The sequence below is a fragment of the Euprymna scolopes genome, chromosome 19 (assembly GCF_053919585.1).
Source record: "Euprymna scolopes isolate OS-2025 chromosome 19, ASM5391958v1, whole genome shotgun sequence".
NCBI classification, from domain to species: Eukaryota; Metazoa; Mollusca; class Cephalopoda; order Sepiida; family Sepiolidae; genus Euprymna; species Euprymna scolopes.
In genome coordinates, this window is record NC_136500.1 from 87,694,629 (window position 1) to 87,716,227 (window position 21,599).

The following is a 21,599-nucleotide window of genomic DNA, read 5'->3' on the forward strand; positions in this document are numbered from 1 at the left end:
GCGAGGTTGTGGAACTCTGTTCCTACTCACTGTTTTCCTTCTACCTACAGCCTTGATCTTTTCAAAATCAAGGTCAATAGGCATCTCCTGTCTTTGCAATAATCATCTTTGTTCTTGTTAGCCCCTTACATCAAGTGGCTTCATGCCTTGTCTCGAGCGATTTCCATAAAAAAAATCAAACTCATTGTGTTTAGTTATTCCACAACAGAACAACTACTGACCTTGTGGCTAACTTTGCCCTCATGCAAATAAATAAATGAATCGACCACAGTCGAGGGCGACCCAAAGGCTCTCTTTTCATTGGCTATAAGGCAATTAAATAGAGAACTGTTAGCGAAAGTACTTGAAATAAAAACAATGGATTTAATGATCTGAAAAAAAAATGTTCTCAAGCTAATCTTCTTTGTACACTTGTAAGACACTGGTTGTGCATTACTTCAAGCAAGGTTCATGAGCGAACTAATCAACACTGATTTTCATGAAGAAAGAGAAAGACAGACAATGTCTACACCCATATCAAAGAATTTATTAAGCAATTATATTCCGTTAGATGTTCTCTTTCTGTTGTTAAGAAAAATTGTTTGATCATTCTATCGTTCCAGAAAGTATCTGACTCAATACACAATCCTTTACCTGTATACTTGTTAAGATGGAGTACTGTACTGCTGTTACACCTGGTGAAGTACTGCTCAGAGTACACTTTCCTGCCTTGACAGAATATAAAATGCGGTTTAGAGGTGGGAGCATCAGTTTCTTAGGTTTCTCTGTTTTCCTGGGCAACGCTAAGACACGAGTCCTGCTAGTAATTACAAAACAAAAAATTGGTTGATTTTAGTACATGAGTTTTGTTAGGAGATCAACTTCCAAGTAAGAAAGAGCATTGTTAGGAAAGTCTCTAATAAAAAAACTCATCAGATTTATAATTTTAATGCCATTGCCTTAATTCCATATGCACTACTCTACTTATAGAAGAGCCTGATTTGTCATAAGACGTAGTACTGTTGACATATCTGGAGAGATTTTCTTTTCAGAACACATTTTCTTCCCATGAGTGAGCACAAAACCAGTGTTATAAATTTTTTTATGGAAATTGACCCAGCCACTTTGTTATGTTGTGGGGGTAGTGTTCATATATAAATGTCATGTTATTGTGTGTGGCGTTACTAAATGTTTATTGTGAGGTTCTTCGCTATCTGAACCCTAAGTTATCGTGTTGCAGTCTATTTACACTCCGTGATCATCTGTTGTGTATGTGCGTGTCAAACATAACATAAACACATACATGTATTTCGACGTGCCTCATCAACTTTTCAACTACATCGTTGGTCTTTTGGTTCACCTGCAAATTCATATGTTCTTGGATGGAAGCTAGAACCTGTTTGAACGAATGCATTTCACTCCAAGACGATGGTTGGTTTTATATAGTTTTTATTCACTTTCCAGGTGTCAATTGCAGAAGAATGGAAAGTGAATATATTTGCTTGGTTGGTTGATTCGAGCCTCCAATTTTGAGACACGTCAGCTCCCTTCCAAGAGGCGGGGAAACAACTGTTAACCCATCCGCTCTTCTCAACGTCCAAATTCCAACTTGACTCTATGTCCAGCCAACGTGAACATGTGACAACAAAACACGTCCTTCCTGTTAGCTATTTTTAGAGCTTCCAGTGCAACTTGTTCATTTTACACCTCAATATGTTTTGACAACTTTTATCAAAACATAGCTTCACATCTCATCTCTTGTTTACCTCGCCAGTTAGAGAGATGACTAGATCGAGATAGATAGATCGAGATAGATACACATAGATATATAGATAGATCAACAGACAGATAAATAAATAATTTCTCGTGTTCCAACTTGATGTAAAGAGATAGCAAAAACTAAAGATAATTATCATAAAGGCAGGCTTTAATTGACCTTAATTTTGATGACCCTTTTTTCTTGAAGGTCAGTTATCCTTGGGTTCCTAAAATGATGATATGAAGAGCATCATGGGTAAAAACTCGGTTCATTTTGCTGAAAATGGTTTTATAGTTTAAAAAAAATAAAATGTTTTTCTGTTTGTTTTTTTGTTTTTTATGGAAATCGTCCAAAACACTAGATGTAAGGAGCTAACAAAAACGAAAGATGATTATCGCAAAGGCAGGAAATGTCTATTGAATTATAGACATGAGGAAAACAGTCAGCAGGAAGAGAGTTCCACAAGCCTGCAGCGCTTAGAAAGAAGCTACTGGAATAGGAAGCTGTATCATGATGAGGTATCAAAGCAGCGAATTAATGAAGACCACTATACCACCGAGTCAAACGAGCTGGAACAAAGGAAGCAATGAACACATCAGATAATTCTGAAGAACACATGCCATAATAATATTTAAAAAAAAAAAAAAAGGTTAATAGCAAAGACTGAGACTAGCGAGATCACATCTCTGTCTGAGAGAGATGTTGCAGAAAGGATGCTGGGGGTCAATCAAATTAAAGATGGGTTTCTACATGTTATCAAGAATACTCAAATGGGACAGAGATTCATCAGCTCAAATATGATAACAGTATGGTCTGATAGTAGATTTGCAGATTAGGAGATAGTACTTAGTGACAGATGCAACCAAATTTACGAGAAGCAATAAGAGCAATGTTTTGAATATACTCAATGTCTCTGTTCAGTCTCGAAAGACAAGACTCCTGTAAGGACAGCTGCACATGTAATTGTAAGGCAACGGTTGTGCTATCCCAACCACACTTCTCTTGGAATCTATTTGAATCCAGTGGCAAGAAGTCCAAGACGACTGGAAACAATACCTGGTTAAGCAGAGAGCACGTACAGCACCTGAAAATTCCAAATGGTTACCCATTTAGTACTGACCAGGTTCAAGGTTGCTTAACTTTGGTGATTCAGCAGGAACCGACGTGTCAACGGGATTATGCCGTATCGAATATATGAACTTCAAGAAATATTTAATGAGAAAGAATGACCAAGAAGTTTCAGAGTCGATTTCTTTTCAAGATAATCTCTTCTCTTTTCCTTTCTGTGGCAATAAGATTAAAATTATAAATCTGATGAAAGTCTTTTATTAGAGACTTTCCTAAATTGTCAAATTCTAACAATGCTCTTTATCTACTCTATTGCTATTTCCGGTGTACGACTTTCTTTTAAGGGTTCAGACTAATCTTCCGTGACATTTCAATGGACCCAACACGTTTTAGATGCAAGTCTCACAAATGAAATAGAGGAAAGGAAAAGGAAAAGGAAAGAAATCCGATTCACTTTTTCTTTCTGTTTTGTTAACAAGAGACTTTTTATTCTTGCTATTTCCAACCACGCATTGCATCTGGTTTTAAACAGTTCATTTCTTCTATCTCGTCACCCACGTGTCACTCACGGTTATTTTCCGGTCATCTCTCGAGCACCTGCTTCTCTGTTCTTCTCTGCCTGCGTGTGACTTTTCATCTCTGCTGTGATGTCGACCACGTGTCTCAAACACATGCTTTTCCGAACCCTGTTTTTCTATTCACGTGTGTCCTTTTGTCTCTACTGTGACGTTACATTATACAGCCGGCTTGGTCATTTGCATATATTAACTGTGATATGCTGCTGCTAACAGTGCTCTGTTACAGTAGGTGTTCAACTTAGCTCCAATCTTTAGTATCCCTCAGTAGAAAGCATTCACAGCAATAACTCGTCTAGCTATCACCACTACAAAGAACTTTCCATTCTTCCTCTGTATATCTAAATCTAAGCAGAACTTCCATGAACAGTGTTTCTTTTCAAGAACTTATGCTAGGATCAGCTTATAAAGAAAAAAATAGTTACTTCTCTTGGACTGACAAAGGGAGTGATCGCCATTTGAGTTCGGCCATGACACTTTGAAGATGAAAACACACACACAGCTCCCAACGAGAGATTTATCATTGTTGCACATCGAGAGGTGCCACTATTATAATCTCATTCGTAAGTTGTTGAATAAATTTGTTAAACCTCCCTCTTCGTTTTCACATCATTTTTACATGGCTATTTCACAGACAACACACAATTTAAAATCCGGAACAATTTCCTATCTTTGGACCACAATATCAAGTGGCTGCTTCCTTGCTGCCTATAAAATAGTCGTCTTCAAGTTTGATTTTAACAAGTACATGTTCAGCTGTCTTCTTACGTAATCAAATTTCAACTCATTGCTTCTAATCCTCTCCTAGTATTGGTCATTGACAATCTTATGAACCCTTATCCACGAGTGGCTTTTTGCCTTGGTAATTGAGGCTCGTCAGTATCAAAAAGAAGAGATACAAGTTGATTTTCTTGACTCGTTATCAGTTACAATGATTTGAAGTTTATGTAATGTTCCTTTCTTATTCAGGGGCCTCCATCCTCCCAGCGGTCGATCTCTTCACTACGAAATAGCAGACACAGGCTTGACTCCCCCCTCTGAGTACGTATCATTATCCAATGTATATTTTCAGGCACTGACATTTAACCAATTTAAGCATACTCTTCACCGAAACAGTAACACATACATATATATCCCATATGACAATACAAGTTTAGAAATGTCTAATCAAAACTGACCCATGCACACACACAAGCACATGCATATATATGCGTGTTTGTGCATGTATATATATATATATATATATATATATATATATATATATATATATATATATATATATATAAAAATTACAATAAGTTTACCAAGGTAATCAAAATGGTAAACTTAAAATATATTATAAATATTAAAGAGTTAATATTTACAAGTAAAGTAATTTCAACCAGATGTAAAAGCTCAATAAAACCGAAACGGAAATAGAGCTTATAATATGAACAAATGATTAATAAAACATGTTAAAAGACATCTTGAAAAAGAGTTAAAAATATATTTAATTTTAAAAAAGGAAGCACAAGATAAGTGGATAGTCCTTAATCCGCGGAGTTTCGAAGAAATACTCTCCGTCTCATCAGAGGGCAGGAATTAGCAAAATGCGGGATCAGATTTTGCATATAAAAGTATTTAATGAAACTACAAGTAAGTCACAGATCTTACTTGGTTAATAAAAAGGGTGAGGTAAGGGGAATAGGAGGTAAAAGAAAAATGATAAAAAGATTTCACATGAATGGATAGTCCGGTGAAGGGTAAAAAATCCAAGAATGGTAAAATCCAAAACGGTCGAATTAAAAATTTCCAATCCAATGGGTAAATTCCAAATGGTCCAAAATGATCCAAAAGGCAGAGTTCCTTGGAAAAAATCGCAAATGGAATGATTTCCAAATCATTAAAAGAAAAAGCACTGGAGAGAATATTTAAAACACGTCTGTCAAGGCTGGAGGAACCAAGTAAATTAAGGTTTAAAAAAAAAAAAAAAAAAAAAAATGAAAAGCGGTGAAAGTTTAAATTTGAAAAGCAAGGTCAAACTGACCCAGACAAAAAGCGCGAAAGTTAGCGTTAATAATTAGGTCAACTTAGATATGCACGTGAAATTTCAAACCACACTTCTTTCAATAACCAAAATTCAAATAATAACCAGGGAACTTCTCTAACTACACTGGTTAAAAAGCTTAACTCTGCCAATACCCACTTTTCAATTAAATGGACCATCCTAAAAAAGTTAAGTCTTACACTCGAGGATCTAAGTCTCGTCACCTCTGTACATCTGAAGCTATAACTATTATAACCTCCCCTCAAAGTAGTAATACAATAAACTCTAAAAACGAACTGATCTCCTATTGCAAACATATGTCCAAGTTTAAATATGGTAAATTTGAAATTACATAGCTATTAATTTAACACTTCAAATATATATCTTTTCCCATAATTTTTTTTTTATCTTACCTTCTAAGCTTTTTATATTTTTAATTTTATTTGTTTTTCTTTATTTCTTTGGCCGGTTTTCCATCTGCTGTCTCCGTTTTATGGTATAAGTATACCTATTAATTAAATATATACATCAACCTACTTGTTCATATATATATATATATATATATATATATATATATATATATATATATATATATATATATTAGTGATGGGACGATTCCAATATTTTTCCTGATTCCAATACAATTCCGTACTAAATTCCCAGTTCCGATCCAATTACGTATTCCGATTCTTTATAAATCTCTCAATATTTAAATATATAATTGTTTTTCTGCGATTACCGTGAAAACACGTGTTACATGAGCAAATATTTTCCTAAATGTAAAAATCTATTTGTGGGGGATGATCTATCGATTTTAGCTTGTTTAAAATCAATAAATATTTATCATTTTATCATTATTATCAGCAGTGGAAGATTTAGCTTTAAACAAAATCAAATAAAAAAGACAAAAGAATCGTCTTAGCATCGGAAAATCGGTACAAATTTTTCCCATACCAATTCCGATATGTTCAAATATTCCGATTTTTCTGAGTTCCAAATTATCATCCCAACATCCAATATATATATATATATATATATATATATATATATATATATATATATATATATATAAACAAACTTTGTTCAAGACAACAGACAGCTTCCATTTAATTAGACATTTTTAATTTTAAAAAAATTTCTGATGATCTTTTTTAGTGTGTAGATCGAAAGAATTAATATAAGTTCCACGTGTTGTTCGAAGTTGGCCGCGGTGGTGCTTTTCGTCTTTTCAAGAAGACATCATCAGGAAGGATGTGTGAATATTATTTGCGAGTAAGGCTGGTAGGTATATTTTATAGTAGCAGTGGTGAATGCATGCGAACGATGTGAATGCCCAGATCTAATTACACGGAAGCTCTCTGTAATATTTAACAACGTTTGTTTAAATGAAAGAAAGCTAAATACCCACACCACACACAATATATATATATATATATATATATATATATATATATATATATATATATATATATATATATATATATAAAATATATAGGCTAGAAGGACTCGTGTACTGGCGTTGCTTAGTGGAAATTTTTTATTACTTTTTATTATCAGAATTCTGAATATAATGGAACGTGGACCGATAATACAATGCATGTTATAACATTTTGGAATATCTAATAAATTTGTCATTCAAAATTGTTTGCAATAACAGGTATCTTTATTATAAAAATAATTTGTGTTTTTTCATAATATGTGTGTGTGTGTGTGTGTGTGTGTGTGTGTGTGTGTGTGTGTGTGTGTGTGTGTGTGTGTTTGGTCACGAATAGTTGAAAATGGTTGACTATTTTAAAAAACTGATTACATATAATCATAGACAATGTATCGAGACACAGGAATGGGTATGTTGAATCTGGTAGAATGGTGGTTCATTAAAATTGAGGGGTCTGCGTTTGCGCCTGGTTCACAAAGTATGGAAATAAACAATTTAAAAATTAAAAAAAAAAAAACGTTTACAAGTGTTTTTGATATAGATGTACAAAATAATACTTTGATAAGTATGTTTTAACTTAAATAGGGATGGTATAATAAAATTGCGAGATCTGCGTTCGCGCCTGGCCTCGAATGGAAATAGGCACAAACTTTAATAAAGACTTTTTCATATCTATCTGCGTAAGTATACTTTGATAATTATGTTTCAGTTTGAAGATATATGGTATAATAAAATTATGGGGTGTTCGTTCGCACCTGACCTCCATAGAATGGAAATATGTCACAAAGTTTAACAAGGTTTTTTAATATAGATCCACAGAATATTGTGATAAGTGTTTCAGTGTGAACAGGTGTGGTATAATAAATTATGGGGTTTATCTATTTTATTTTTACTTTCATCATATTTTGCTTTGGTTTTGATACCCCCGAATTCGAAGCTATCTCTTTACAACCCTTCCTTTTCATAACCTATCATACTTTCATAAATCAGAGTCCATTTTATCATTTAATAAATAATTTCTTAACATTTCTTGGTTTTCAAATATTTTCAATTTTAGATTCCGATATATTTTATTTATTCATTTATTTTTGTTTTGGAAAATTTAAATGCTACCATGCGGGTATACACACATTTTTTTTTTATCTTTCCAAAAATCAAGTCTCATTGTTTCAACACTAGTCACAGATCAATTGGTTTTCTAAAACGTGGATTCCATGAACAAAGCTTCTTTCTTAGAACTGCACGCCTGTGGAACTCTGTTCCGTCTGCCTGCTTCCCACCGGACTACAACTTGGATGTCTTCAAGTCCAACGTTAACAAATTCCTAATGAACTGCCCCTTTAAGTAAACACTTCATCAAATCTCCACACTAACGTAATGTACTTGCAATAACCCTTATCCCTGAGTGGCTTCCGGGCCTTGATAAGTGGTGATCACTGTGTAAAAAAAAAAAAAAAGTAAAAACTGATTAAAAGAAATTAATATTTTATCTTCACCAAGTATTGGAACAAAAATTGTGGTTCTAATATTTTAGGAGAATAGAAAGCAGATCTTGGGTTTATTCTCAGCAGCCTCGTAATTCTCGTTTCTTTTATTTTTCCTTTAGTTCTCACATTCCATGAGCAATTTTTATGACAAGGGAGGAAAGAATTGCTGATTTCTAGATCGGAACCTGTCCACCTAACACTCATCGTTGGATAGTTGTTGATGTAGAAGTGGTAATTTTATCTCCTTACATCAAGTGGATCCATGCCTTGTCTGGAGTGATTTTCGTTAATAAAAATTTGTAACATATCTGTCATTCACCCAGTGTGAAAATATGTAATATTCTGGGTGACATATTTTCTAAAATTTCTAAAAATCAAAAAAGGTGCATTTTGTTAAATATCTTTTAATATTATGTTTGGTCGTTTACCTATATAAGGATGCAACTAGCAATATTTTTATTTATTTGCTTTGAAAAATAAATAATAAATAACTAAAATAAAGAGAAAAAATTTTGTGTTAGCGGTTTTGCATTTTTGTTTTTAGTTTAATTTGATGGGAGGTGAAAATTCACTGGAAAAGCCATTTGAAAAAAAAACAAAAAAAAACAATATATTGAATTTATTATCAAGAAAAAAAATGTGTGATTTAAAAATGGGCCGAAACAATTGTATGAATAAAAATGATTTTCTTTCTTTTTTTTTTTCTTTTTTTTTAAAAATAAAATCCGATTTTATTTTATTTTTTAGTTTATTAAGCCATCCCAAGAACTGGTTTCCAAAAGAATACAAGGAACTTCAACAAGCTACAAAAAATCTTGGTAAAAATCTGCAAAACACAACCTTTGACTTGCTTTATTGCTAGTTTTATCATCAATACTATTTTTTTTGCTTTTTACAAAGGAGTCATATCAAGGCCAGGAGACCATTCGAGGATAAGGGTTAATGAGTGTACAGTAGTCAGTATTGTGGGAAAATGTCATAGTAATCGTTAGCAGTGGGAATTGGGTGAATTGAATTACTTAAGGTGATAGCTCATCAAGAACTTAGTATTAGTATTATTACGAGTTTGTCATTATTAACGCTATTAGTACTAATGTCATTTTTAGTATTATTAGTAGTAGTGTTGTTACTATTATTATTACTGATGTTATAATATTATTATTACTGATGTTATAATATTATTATTACTGATGCTATAATGTGGCATAATCGCAGTGACACACCGGTTCTTATCAGATCACTGAAGTTAAGCAACGTTAGTACCAGATGGGTGACCGTTAGGAATTGTAGGCGCTGTATATGCTCTCTGCTTATCTCGGCATCTGTTTCCAGTCGTCCTGTATGGACACTTCACTTGCCACTGGTATTTAACAATGTCGACTCAGGAGATGTGTGGTTGGATATTGCACACCTCCTGCCACAAAAAATTCATGCGCAGACACCCCTTTGTGGGTATCCATAGTTTATCAAAAACTGAAGGAGCCATATTTTATTACTAGTGCTTACAAGATTATTGTTATGATTACTAGTTTTACTAGCATTAGTATTATTACTAGTTATTATTACTAGTTATTATTACTAGTTATTATTAGTTATTACGTTTCTGACTTTTTGAGATGAGGATTGATTATTCATGTTATTTGAATTCTTTGGCTCACTATGAATGTAGTTCTAGCAGTATCACCTGTTGTATCATTTAATTTTATTAGTATTATCTATATATCTATAAAAGTGAAATTGTCTTTGTGTGTACATTTCTCTAATAAACTACTCTGTCAATTTTCAGTCTACAGACTCAAGATTTGACATAAGGGGAATTGAGATTTGGGGAAGTCTTTTTAATTCGTTTTCGGACGGAAATTTGACTGTCAACGATTTGACCTTTGAAAACTCTACCAAACGCCTCCGCCAATTTTGGATCTAAACACTTAAAATTTTAGATGTAGGTTCCTTGAAGCTTCCTTGAATCAAACTTTTTAATTTGATTTGAGCCCAAAACAGTTAAGGGGTCAAAGTTTAGGTCAAAATTTGACCTCTGCGGTTTCTACCAAATTACTCATCTAAGTTTTGGTCTAAACATTTGAAATTTTACATAAAGTGTATTCAGACTTAGGGCAAGCTTTTTAATCAGTTTTTGGTCGAAAATTTGGCTGCCAAGAGGTCAAAGTTGAAAGAGTTAACTTTTGCAGACTCTACCAAACTCCTCCACCAACTTTGGGTTGAAACACTTGAAATTATAGATGTACATTACCTGGACATGAGTTAAACTTTTTAATATATATATATATATATATATATATATATATATATATATATATATATATATATATATATATGCACATAAAGTTATGAACAGTACATAGGGCAAAGCTGGGATGAACTGCTAGTTATTAATAGTGTTATCATTATTAGTGGCATTATTACTAGTTTCATTATTACTATTATTATAATTAGTGTTATTATTACTAGATATATTATTACTATTCATTTTATATGTAGTATTATCATTAATACTAGCTTTATCAGTATTAGTGTTATTATTACTAGTTTTATTATCATTATTATAATTTTTTTTACTGGTAGATCACCACTTATTAAGGCCCAGGAGTCACTCGAGGATAATGGTTAAAAGATTGGTTGTTGGATACTGGTTACTAACGGTCAGAGGATTACTTAAAAGGTATTGATTTTCGAAGAGGACGGTCGAACAAGTATTTGTTTACATTAGACTTGAAGACGACTCTCCTGTAGTCAGAGAGAAGTTTTAGACTCATGATATCTTGTTCCGCAGATAGTATGTCCAATGAAAGAAACTTTGTTCATGGAATCTCTGTTTGTATTTTGCTAGAGAGAGAGAGAGAGAGAGAGAGAGAGAGAGAGAGAGAGAGAGAGAGAGAGAGAAAGTGAAATATCTTGCTGTGACTTTAGCCAAATGAGGTCTTGCTGTGAATGGCTTACGAGAGTGGAACAGGGATTGAAGCTCAGTGAAGAAGAGTGCTCCGAGCGTCTCTTCCACACAGATGAAAGCAGTATTTCATTTTAGGACGCATCTAGCTCTCATACAGGTAGAAGACTTCTTCAGGATTGAAGTACTTTCTGGAGCAATAGAATCGTCCAATCATTTTTCCAATAATATTAGCAATAGATTTGATGTAAATATTTCATTTCATGTTTTGGAGGAAAGTCAATTCTAAAAACTTATCCAAGTCTTCTTACTGAAGGGCAGCATTCATTTTGACTCCAGAGAAGTGAGAATCCGAGCATTGGTGGTAAAAAAAACAGAAGCTTGGTTTTGAAGGCGTTAAAAGTAACAAGAGACGTTTCAGCCACTTGACTCAGTTTTTTTTCATGGATCCCATAGATTCTCCTCACTCATTTATGCAGAAAGGGTGGTGGCTTAATCACATGGTAGATCATTCCTTTCACCACTTATAGCGGTGAACTTTAGATTGGTCTTCGTCTGTCTCTTCTTTGATCTTTTCATATGTTATTTTATTGGTAGGGATGCCACAATGACAAGTAAAATTTATCTGGTACCACCCACTACTATTGAGATTTTAAAATAGGACGAAGATTTTGTGTTTCTTTGGTTGGTGGAATTGATGGATGAGCTGTTTGGATCTTCTTCATTCGTACTGTGAAGATACCGTCTTCAATCAAGATTTCTTATTCTTTTTCTTTTCTTTTTTTTTTTTACATTCGTTCAATCCAAACAAGGCATATTGTCACTTGGACTTAAGGGGCTACTATTTGAAACCATATTTACTGGGGACTATGTGAGGAGATGAGTGAGATGTTTGTTCACATTACATTTAAACTTCTGCATGTTAATACAGTCAGAGAAGCATAAAACAGAGAAAGAACCCCAAAGTCTAGCAGTTTGAGAGAAGAAGCTATTAGAGTAAATAGTTTTCCGGCATCTAGGGACTTCAACAGAGAAGGAGTGAGATTTGCTGCTAGATGAGTTTATCAGATGTACGTACATCAAGAGCGTACAAGTGCAATAAGAACACATTCCATTAAAGTACTTGTAGAACAAAAACAGGGATACAACATTTCGGTGATGGGACAGAGGCTGGAGTTTGGTTGATAGTACGGGACCTATTAGTTTAGAAACTCTGGCCCTTCTACAGAATCGGGACGAGATTTTGTAGTCGGTAAATGGAGTTTTCAGATAACAAAAAACAATGGTTTCAACTGAGTTTTTTTTTTGCCAATTCTAATAAGTCACAATGGTAGCTTCCAAATTATGCAGTCGAAATTACCTGAATATTACTGAATTATTAAGCAAAACAACTTTAATTGTGTTAACAGGTGAAAAATTTCCGCCATTTTGTTTAAATCAAAACAGGAAATAACTTCCCTTTCGAATTCTCTGTTTTTACGATCGTTTTTATCAAATTCTATTTTTTTATTTTCTTTAATAAATAATTTTCTACCTTGTCGATTTTCGTAATTTTCGGATATAATCATTTAAAAAATATGAGGAATGCGTAGATACCATTGTTTTCATGTAAAATTCAGTATTATCATTTCCGAAATTTCGTCCCAATAGTGTAGAAGCGCCGAAACTCTTTTCTTCTTTTTTTTTATTTTTTTTATTTTAGAGGCAGTCTTTTGCAAAGTCTTTTTAATTACTTTAATACAGTTATTATGTTTTGAGAAGGGGAGATAATTGATTATATCGCATTGTTTATTAATGAATAATGAATTAAATATATGAGTCTTTTTTTTTTTTTTTTTTACTAATGGCTTGTTTATTCATTTTATGTTTTTAGAACGAGCAGATTTGACTTTGTGGAAACAGAAAAAAGCAGAAGACAAGAAATTTGGCACCAAACGAAAGAAGAAAACAACAAAGAAAAAGAAGAAATGAGAAAAAGAATCGCAGAAATATAAAAACGATTGTTTTAAAAGAAGAGAAGCAAAGCATGAATCATTTAAATTATATAAAGACAAAAGAGAAAGCATCGAAAAACACTTAAAGATGTACTTCAGCTTATGTAGGCACCGCCAAAACTGGGGGGGGCAGGTCAGTACTTTTTAACGGACCGTCTTTTTAAAAATCTACCAAAAATTAGGTAATTATCCGATCAATACGAAATTTTCAGCGATTATTAGGAGAAGAATGAACTTTATAACAGTGTACTTATTTTTCATAAACGATATTTATATATATATATTTTTTTGCTTACAACCCCCCCCCTTGTTTTGAAGTGGGAACAAATATGCTTAAAATAATCATCTGAGACTGAAATCAACATATTGTATTGTAAGGGACAGAATTATAGATTCAAAAAAAAAAAAAAAAAAAAAATTGTTTGCATACCTTATTTTGACGTCTGAATATCAGAACTTCGATTGTGTTTAATTATCCCGCTTTTGAGTTTTGACGTGTGAAATTCGGTGAATATGTTAAGTAAAATAATTAATTTAAGTTAAGCAAAACAAAAAAAAAATTTGTTTAATATTTATACGAAAAAAGCTATTTTAAAAGTTTTGATAAATAAATTAACAATTTTTTTTTAGCGAGCCGAATAATGCATGAACATTATTAAACAGGGCATGCTTTGAATAATCGATACCAAAAAAAAAAATTCGATAAATATTGTGCCCTTTGTGTTAAAAATAGCATCTTTTTTTTCGATCCCGTTTGAAAACGTTTGCCGCCTTTGACTATGGTGGACCAAACGCGCTGAAATAATTTTTTTTTATTCTGCTTTAAATTGCCCCCCCCCATTTTGGGGAGTCTGGCCCCCACACACATACACATTAAAAACCAAACGCATACAAATGGTCACCCATCTGGTACTGGCCAGCCTCAGCTTAATAATACATTGAAATTTTCGTCACTGAAAAATAAGTTTTTTTTGGCCTGTTTGGTCTTCCATAGTTTGCTTTTTATCAGACGAAAACGTAAACAGAGTCGATCTGAACTCTACGTCAACGCGAATATCTGGTTACCTATATGAATAAGTGGAATTATTTGAAATTCAGGTACTTATATTATAATATTTTTGCATATTCTCTTAGAAAATCATCCTAAATCTTAGTTAGACAATAAATAAATTAATTAATTATTTAAAAAACCCTTTTTTTTTTAAATATTTAAGTACGTTTTTTGTGCAAGACAAAAAATGTCAATTGTTAACTTTTTGGGAAAATTTAACATTTAAAATTGAATTAAAAATAGTAGAAAAAGTTTTACATTATTCTGTTTTCTATATGATAAAATTCAGGGTTTTATCTTTCTGGAAAAAAAAAGTTACTCAGAAATAATGGATTTTAATAAACGTAATTTCGTTTTAAAAAACAACAACAACTTGATTTTGCGGCCATTTTTGGCGGTGCCTACTTATGCCTAAATGTGCAAGTGGCATAAACCTTACAATAATCAGTTATAAATTATCTCCCTTTATTAGAACTTTTCAATGCTGTCACGCAAGAAATAGAAACAAGGTTTCATCTGTCACATGAGTGTTTAATTCGGATAGTTGTTTATGCATCTGAACGAGTTAAGTATGTGTTCATGTTTATATAATTCTATGTATAGGATTCACTCCTAAATTAATTAACCTATCTTTATGAATTTTGGAACGTAGATGCTAAATATAACGTTGGGTATTGTGGGCTGCATTTAGTTTAATAGTGCAAAGAGTGTGTGGAAGCCGACGCTTTGTGAAAAATTCAGATACCTGAAGGTTTCTGAAATTTTAACCACGGGTAATTAACACTGCAACTAATAAATATTCCTCAAATTTCAATTTCTTTGGAGTATTTTAAAAGACCTTTTAGGGATTATAATATAGGCACAGCATGCCATTGGAAAATCCAAATATTTCAGATTTGCATTAAATTTGATCCACAGGCATTAGACACCAATTAAGCAAGATTCCCCGTAATTTCATTTGTTTTTTTCTTGAAGTTTACGCCAACAATTTGAAAAATTTTCTAGAATAAAAATCATCTAATAGATTTTCATCGAAATAAGAATAAGGATTCTAAACATAAGGTTTAGTGATACTATTTTTAATCTTAATAATGAGATACAAAATTGGTGAAAAGCTGTTCTGTTCGGGGAGTTAATTTTACCCAACAAGAAACAGATATTCTTCTAGTTAGAGTACAAAGTGAACACCACGCTCCCTTGATTTCTAACTTTAGCTTTGTCCCTCGGGCTAAGATCAAAGTGTACTATCTGTTCTGATGCTACACTTAAAGTTTTTCTTCTCGGTTAGTGGAGGAGAAATCCTTCATTACTGAGACAATTTGTATTTTTGTTCCTTTTCTCCACATTAAAAAACGACTCTGGTGTCTAACTCTGCCCTCGTGGGGAGGCAAAGTAAATAGGAACACTGTGTGCGATTTATAATAATTTTCCATCTGTCCATTTATCTGATGCGTCATCACATGTAAACTGCGCATCAAAGATTTCTGAAATTTTCTGTGGACTCCAAAGACATATTGATCCCTTAATAGGGGCTTTTGAAGGTAGATTAAAGTCAATAGATAGAAAGCGACTCGTGTTTGTATTGTGAAATTACTGGTTTTATTATTTACTAGCAGGCCGTCCGGCGTTGTCCAGTCGTAAGGTTTGCTTAAATATGATATTTTAATTCATGCACGTATTTATTATTAAAAAGACTATTTTCTATCGATTATTATATTAAACCTAATATGTAGTAGTGAGATCAAAGCTATCAAAATATATACATATGACTGGGTGCCATCAGCTAGAATCGAAACCAAAATATACAACTTTTCACCCTCTCTCTCTCTCTCTCTCTCTCTCTCTCTCTCTCTATATATATATATATATATATATATATATATATATATATATATATATATATATATATATATATATATATATATATATATATATATATTATATATATATAATATATATATATATATATTATTAATAATTATAAAACACTGCGAACCGTCCGGCCGTTTTTGCTTGCTTGCTTGGATCTTATCTTTCCACTATCGGGCGATTCCATCTTTTAAAAAAGGGATGAGAGGTGATATATATATATATATATATATATATATATATATATATATATATATGTGTGTGTGTGTGTGTGTGTGTGTGTGTGTGTGTGTGTGTGTGTGTGTGTGTGTGTGTGTGTGTGTGTAAAAATTCACCTGTTATCCCTTTTAAAAGATGGTATCACCCAATAGTTAAAGACAAGATTCAAGCAAGCAAGCAAGGACGGCAGGACGGTCCACGGTGTTTTATAATTATATAGATATACGACAAATTAAGGCACGACACAGGCACAGAAAGACACAACAACTGACTCCTGATGATCCTCTATTCATGCAATTACATGTAATTTTTAAGGCCGAACATTATGACTAAACCAGTTTTGTTGTATATAGAATCAGCGGCAACCAGTGGTCATCACCAATTGTCGTACCTTAATTCGTCATTCATAAGTAGTAAATTACTTAACAATCCCTGCAGTTTTCTGTAAATCTGTATTCGGTACTTGTTTTAAGCAAGACTTTACGGAAAGGAGTGTATGCCAGGCTCATTTTTCATCCAGCCGTGGGGAGGTAAGTAAATAGGGGCTTATTTGAAATTAATGTTGAAAATTCTTCAACGGGTTATTTTAAGGTACAGATGGAGCAAGGATAGGGTTAGCTTCTGTTCTTTTAGTGAAGCAGGTAAAGTCTCGTAAGCATAACGTTTTTTTTTTTAACTAACTTGGGGAATGGTAAGTATACACTCAAATTATTATGAAAAAAATGGACCACCCCTTTTCAAATAATGGTTAGAGTGTTCGTTAATGGTCCAGGAGACCAGGGTTCAATCTTTGGTCAAGTCATATCAAAAACTCAAAAAATTTCATTTAATGCCTCCTTGTTTAACACTCAGTAGAACAAGATGTGAATCAGGAGAGCGCAGAGAAATGCAGGAAAAAAATGTGGTACCTTCTCTTACATCTCAGTACCGTAGCCAATGTAAGGGCACTATGATCAGCATACTTATGGGATTTAAAGTAAAAGAAGAGTGCAAAGTGGAACTTCGGTTTGCCTTTGTTGTTTTCTTGCCTTATTCTGTCCTTTAGTCATAACATTCCATGAACGATGTTTCTGACAAAGGGGGAATAATTGCTGCTTTCTATGTCGAGATCTATCTATCAAACATTTATCGTTGACTGGTTTTTGCCCTTGAAGTAACATTTTTTTATTTCATTTTTTTTTTTTTTTTGCTCCTTACATCAAATGGTTTCAAGCTTTGTCTGAAGCGATTTCCATACAAATATATCAGCTTGATGTGGAAACTATTTGACAATTAATTTTGAAAAATCGATTCCACAAGTAAGTTTTTATTAGAAGAAGGGGGCTGTAAAGAGGATACAGTTAAGAGTGGGTTTTATTTTTTATTTATTTTTTTTTTTATCTATTTGGGGAGGGGGGTGAATCATCTCCAATCATTGAAAAATCTTCATTTTCTGAAGACTGACTTCCTAAAACTGGTCCCATGCTTACTCATAATATGAAAAAAAGGATATTTTTTTCTTAATTTTTTTTACTATTATGCATGTTAGGGTGGGTGGTACTACTACTACTACTACTACTACTACTACTACTACTACTACTACTACTACTAATAATAATAATAATAATAATAATAATAATACTGCACAATTTAATGTCATCTGTTCCTCAGCTGCTGGGGTTGGTTGCTTTCTTGTCGTGTCATTGCTAGTGTTAACGGCTACTCTCCAGACATTACAATCATTGACCAGGTGCTCTTTGATGTCTAGAGCATGGAGGTCAGCCTCGATGTTGTTCATCCATAGCTTCTTTGGCCAATCACGGTATTTGCCTCTGATATCAAAGAACACCACCTGTATTGCCAAAGGCTGTTATCCATTTTCTTCGCATGGCCAAACATCTCGATCTTTTGTGCCTCAGAATAACTTCCAAAGAGGAGATACCAAGATCTTCTCTCAGATCGGCCATGCGCCACTTTTTCATAATTTTTCAAGAGCAGAAAAATCTCATCATCGCATTGTTGTTTCTTACAAGCTTGTTTGTATCATCAACAGTGGCAGCCCAAGTTTCGGTGCCATGAAGCATGACTCTTTGAACATCACCAATAAAGACCTGTTCACGAGACTTCAGGGATATGCCATTGTTGGTCAGAATGAAAAAGAGATCTGTGAACTTTTTCAATGCGGATGATATCCTGGTTGTGGGAGCATTTGTATAGCGGATACTCTGTTTTAATTCCAAATAAAAGCCTAATTGGTATGATCTGTGATATTAACCATTATTTGAACTGTAGACACTCTATAAGTGAGCGGGAAACAAATAGATTTCAGAAATCAACCACTACAAAAAAAAAAAATAAATAAAATAAATAAATAAATAAAAAAAAACAATTACCTCCTTTCCAGGAGGTTAGACACACAAGCAGCGTTTCTGTGGAATGAACTGGATTTGAACTTGGTACACCTACATTTCCTGTCAGTGTTGTTAACCACTTGGCACTATGACCGCCAAAATATCACAAAAAAAAAAAAAATAATAATATATACACTCGTGAGCAAAAAAAAAAAAAAAATGGGCCAAACAAATTTTATTGCACTAAAATCTATATTGAACAAAGAACAATTGAACAAGGAAACATAAACGAGACTAATAACAAAAGAACAAGACATTTACTTTAGCAAATGTTTAGTATGGAATCGCATTCCCTTTTGATTTCTTTAAAAGATCAATCCTTGTAGACATGCTCTCAACCAAAGTGAAACACTGTGAAGAGGAGATGCTATTCCATTCACTTTGCACAGCTTCCCACAGTTTGTCATTATTCGAAAAGATTCTTCCATCCAATGCCCGAAATATTATGGACCAAATATTCTTGATTGGGTTTAAATCCTGTTTCTAATATTCGAATGTATTCCTTTGCATTGATTGACTTCTCACATTTAATAAGTTCCCCAACTCCTGCTGCAGTAAAAGTTACCCATACAATTATCTCTCCATTCCAGTGTTTAATTGTCGTTTTTATGCAACTTGGTGAAAATCTTTCTCCAGTTCTTCGATTGCACCATTCCGGAGCATCAGGAGCATCACTAACAAGACAAAATTTTGATTCATCTGACCAGAAAACATTCCTGAACCAGTCTGTATCTTTCTTGCCATAATACAAGAAAAATCTCTTTCTATCATTGATGTTTTTCTTAGATAAAAATGGCTTCTTTGCACACCTTTTAGAAGAAAATCCCATTTCTTTCATTTGTTTAGATATTGTATATCAAGAAAGAGAATTTCCAGCCCCTGCTTTGAATTCTTTGCTATGGTCAACATAAGTTTTCTTTCAATCCTTCAAAACAGTTAATTTAAGCCTGTGGTCGTCCTTCAAAGGGAATGCTCTAGGGCGACCAGATCCCGATTTCCCTTTTACCAAGCATTCGACTTTGAACCTTTGACCAATTCGCTTCACTACAGAAAGAGATGTTTTCACTTTTTCTTTTTTTAAAATATAAAAAATCTGCTTGTAAGTCATTTTGGACTGCCTTAATCCTGCAATTCGGTTTTTTATATCCTCGCCCAGATGCGGTCTTACCATTTTTAGGATTAATTTTTCCACTTATTATTATATGCTATAATAATAATGATCTGCAAAATAGAAATTTTCAGTTAAAATTAACAAAAATTCATAGAAAAATATCGAAAAATCGATTTCTTCTTTCTTTCACTCTTGGCCCATTTTTTTCTTTTTTGCTCATGAGCGTATATATATCATTAAAATAAACCAATTTTGTCTTGAAAGAAATGAATAAATGACGTCACATTTTAGCACTGAAACTTTAAAAATTTCATTGACGAAATGTGATTTCGCCTGGGACACACAATTTTATTAAGAAAATTAGTGAACACTTTCATTAAAAATTACAGAAAAACATGGTTTTGCCAGTGTCTGCAGTAATATTAATATTCACAAATAACGTCTCAATCACGAAAGTTAAAAAAATGAGAAAAAAAAGGAAAACTAATAAAACTGGAAAATGTTTTTAAAAGTAAAAAAAGAAGAAAAACGTGTAAATCTGTATAAAAAGAAGATAAGACAAAAAAAAAAGAAGAAAAAAGAGAAAACGACTCATTATAAAAATAAAGTGAAAGGCTTCTTTCCAAATTAATTTCATATGGCAAAGTGGTGGTGGCGGGGGATGTCGAACTTACTTTATTGTCTCCCTTGCTTCTAAGCCTCTAAACACTTAAAATTGTTTTGTCCGGCAATTTTTTACTTGCTCCCTTATGTGTGATGGGATATATATATATATATATATATATATATATATATATATATATATATATATATATATATATATATATATATATGGCTTTTTGTAGCGACCAAATGTAACTGTTTACTTATATATATATATATATATATATATATATATATATATATATATATATATATATATATATTAGAAAGTAAACAGTTACATTTGGTCGCTACAAACAGCTATCTGTTTCAGTCAATGAGACTTTGTTAGGTAACCCTGAACTATCTAACGTTAAGTTTATTAGTTCCTACTTTTGAATATCTCAAGGCTGGATATATATATATATATATATATATATATATATATATATATATATATTTAATTTTTTTCCAAGGTTTAATATATTAAAATCTATTAGCCAATGTCAATGTACATATATCAATAAGAATTTAAGCCACGTAAATTGACTAAAATATTAAGCAACATGATTGGCATTTCTGTAATTGAGCATTCATATATACTTGCAGAAACCAAAACAACACGGAGAAAGATAACATCATATTATTAATTAACAATATTAAATTGATTCAGTAAAAACACGAGGAGACCGTACACACTGCTTGGTACAGTTAATAACAGAATGAAAATGTGTTAAGATACGTATTAACCCTGTATTCTTTTCAACTTATCTGATAAGGTGTTTACCACGAAAATTTTTAAATCACATAAAAGTTAAAATTGACTGGTTGATATCGAAACAATTGTAAGATTCGAAAAAATACAAATATGATGTTATCTTTCTCCTTGTTGTTTGGGTTTTTGCAAGTATGTGTGTATGTATATATATATATATATATATATATATATATATATATATATATATATATAGTGATCTTTATTATGGAGTGGTGATTAAATTGAAATAATATTAATGAAGCAATAAAATGTAAATAAAATGAAGAAACATATGTATCGAAAGTTCTGTTTGTTTTCAAGGCTCAATAAAA

At 32.6% G+C, this 21,599-nt stretch overlaps 1 protein-coding gene across 1 annotated transcript in view; it reads left to right on the forward strand.

The window, feature by feature from the left end:
- The window catches only part of LOC145240277 (uncharacterized), a 66,333-nt gene extending 52,667 nt beyond the window's left edge, over window positions 1-13,666 (forward strand). The window contains exons 4-6 of the mRNA XM_080103859.1: window positions 4,351-4,422; window positions 9,077-9,147; window positions 13,108-13,666. Coding sequence (XP_079959985.1) covers window positions 4,351-4,422; window positions 9,077-9,147; window positions 13,108-13,205 — 241 coding nt within the window. The 3' untranslated portion in view covers window positions 13,206-13,666. The remainder of the gene's footprint in view (window positions 1-4,350; window positions 4,423-9,076; window positions 9,148-13,107) is intronic.
- Window positions 13,667-21,599: the final 7,933 nt, after the last annotated feature.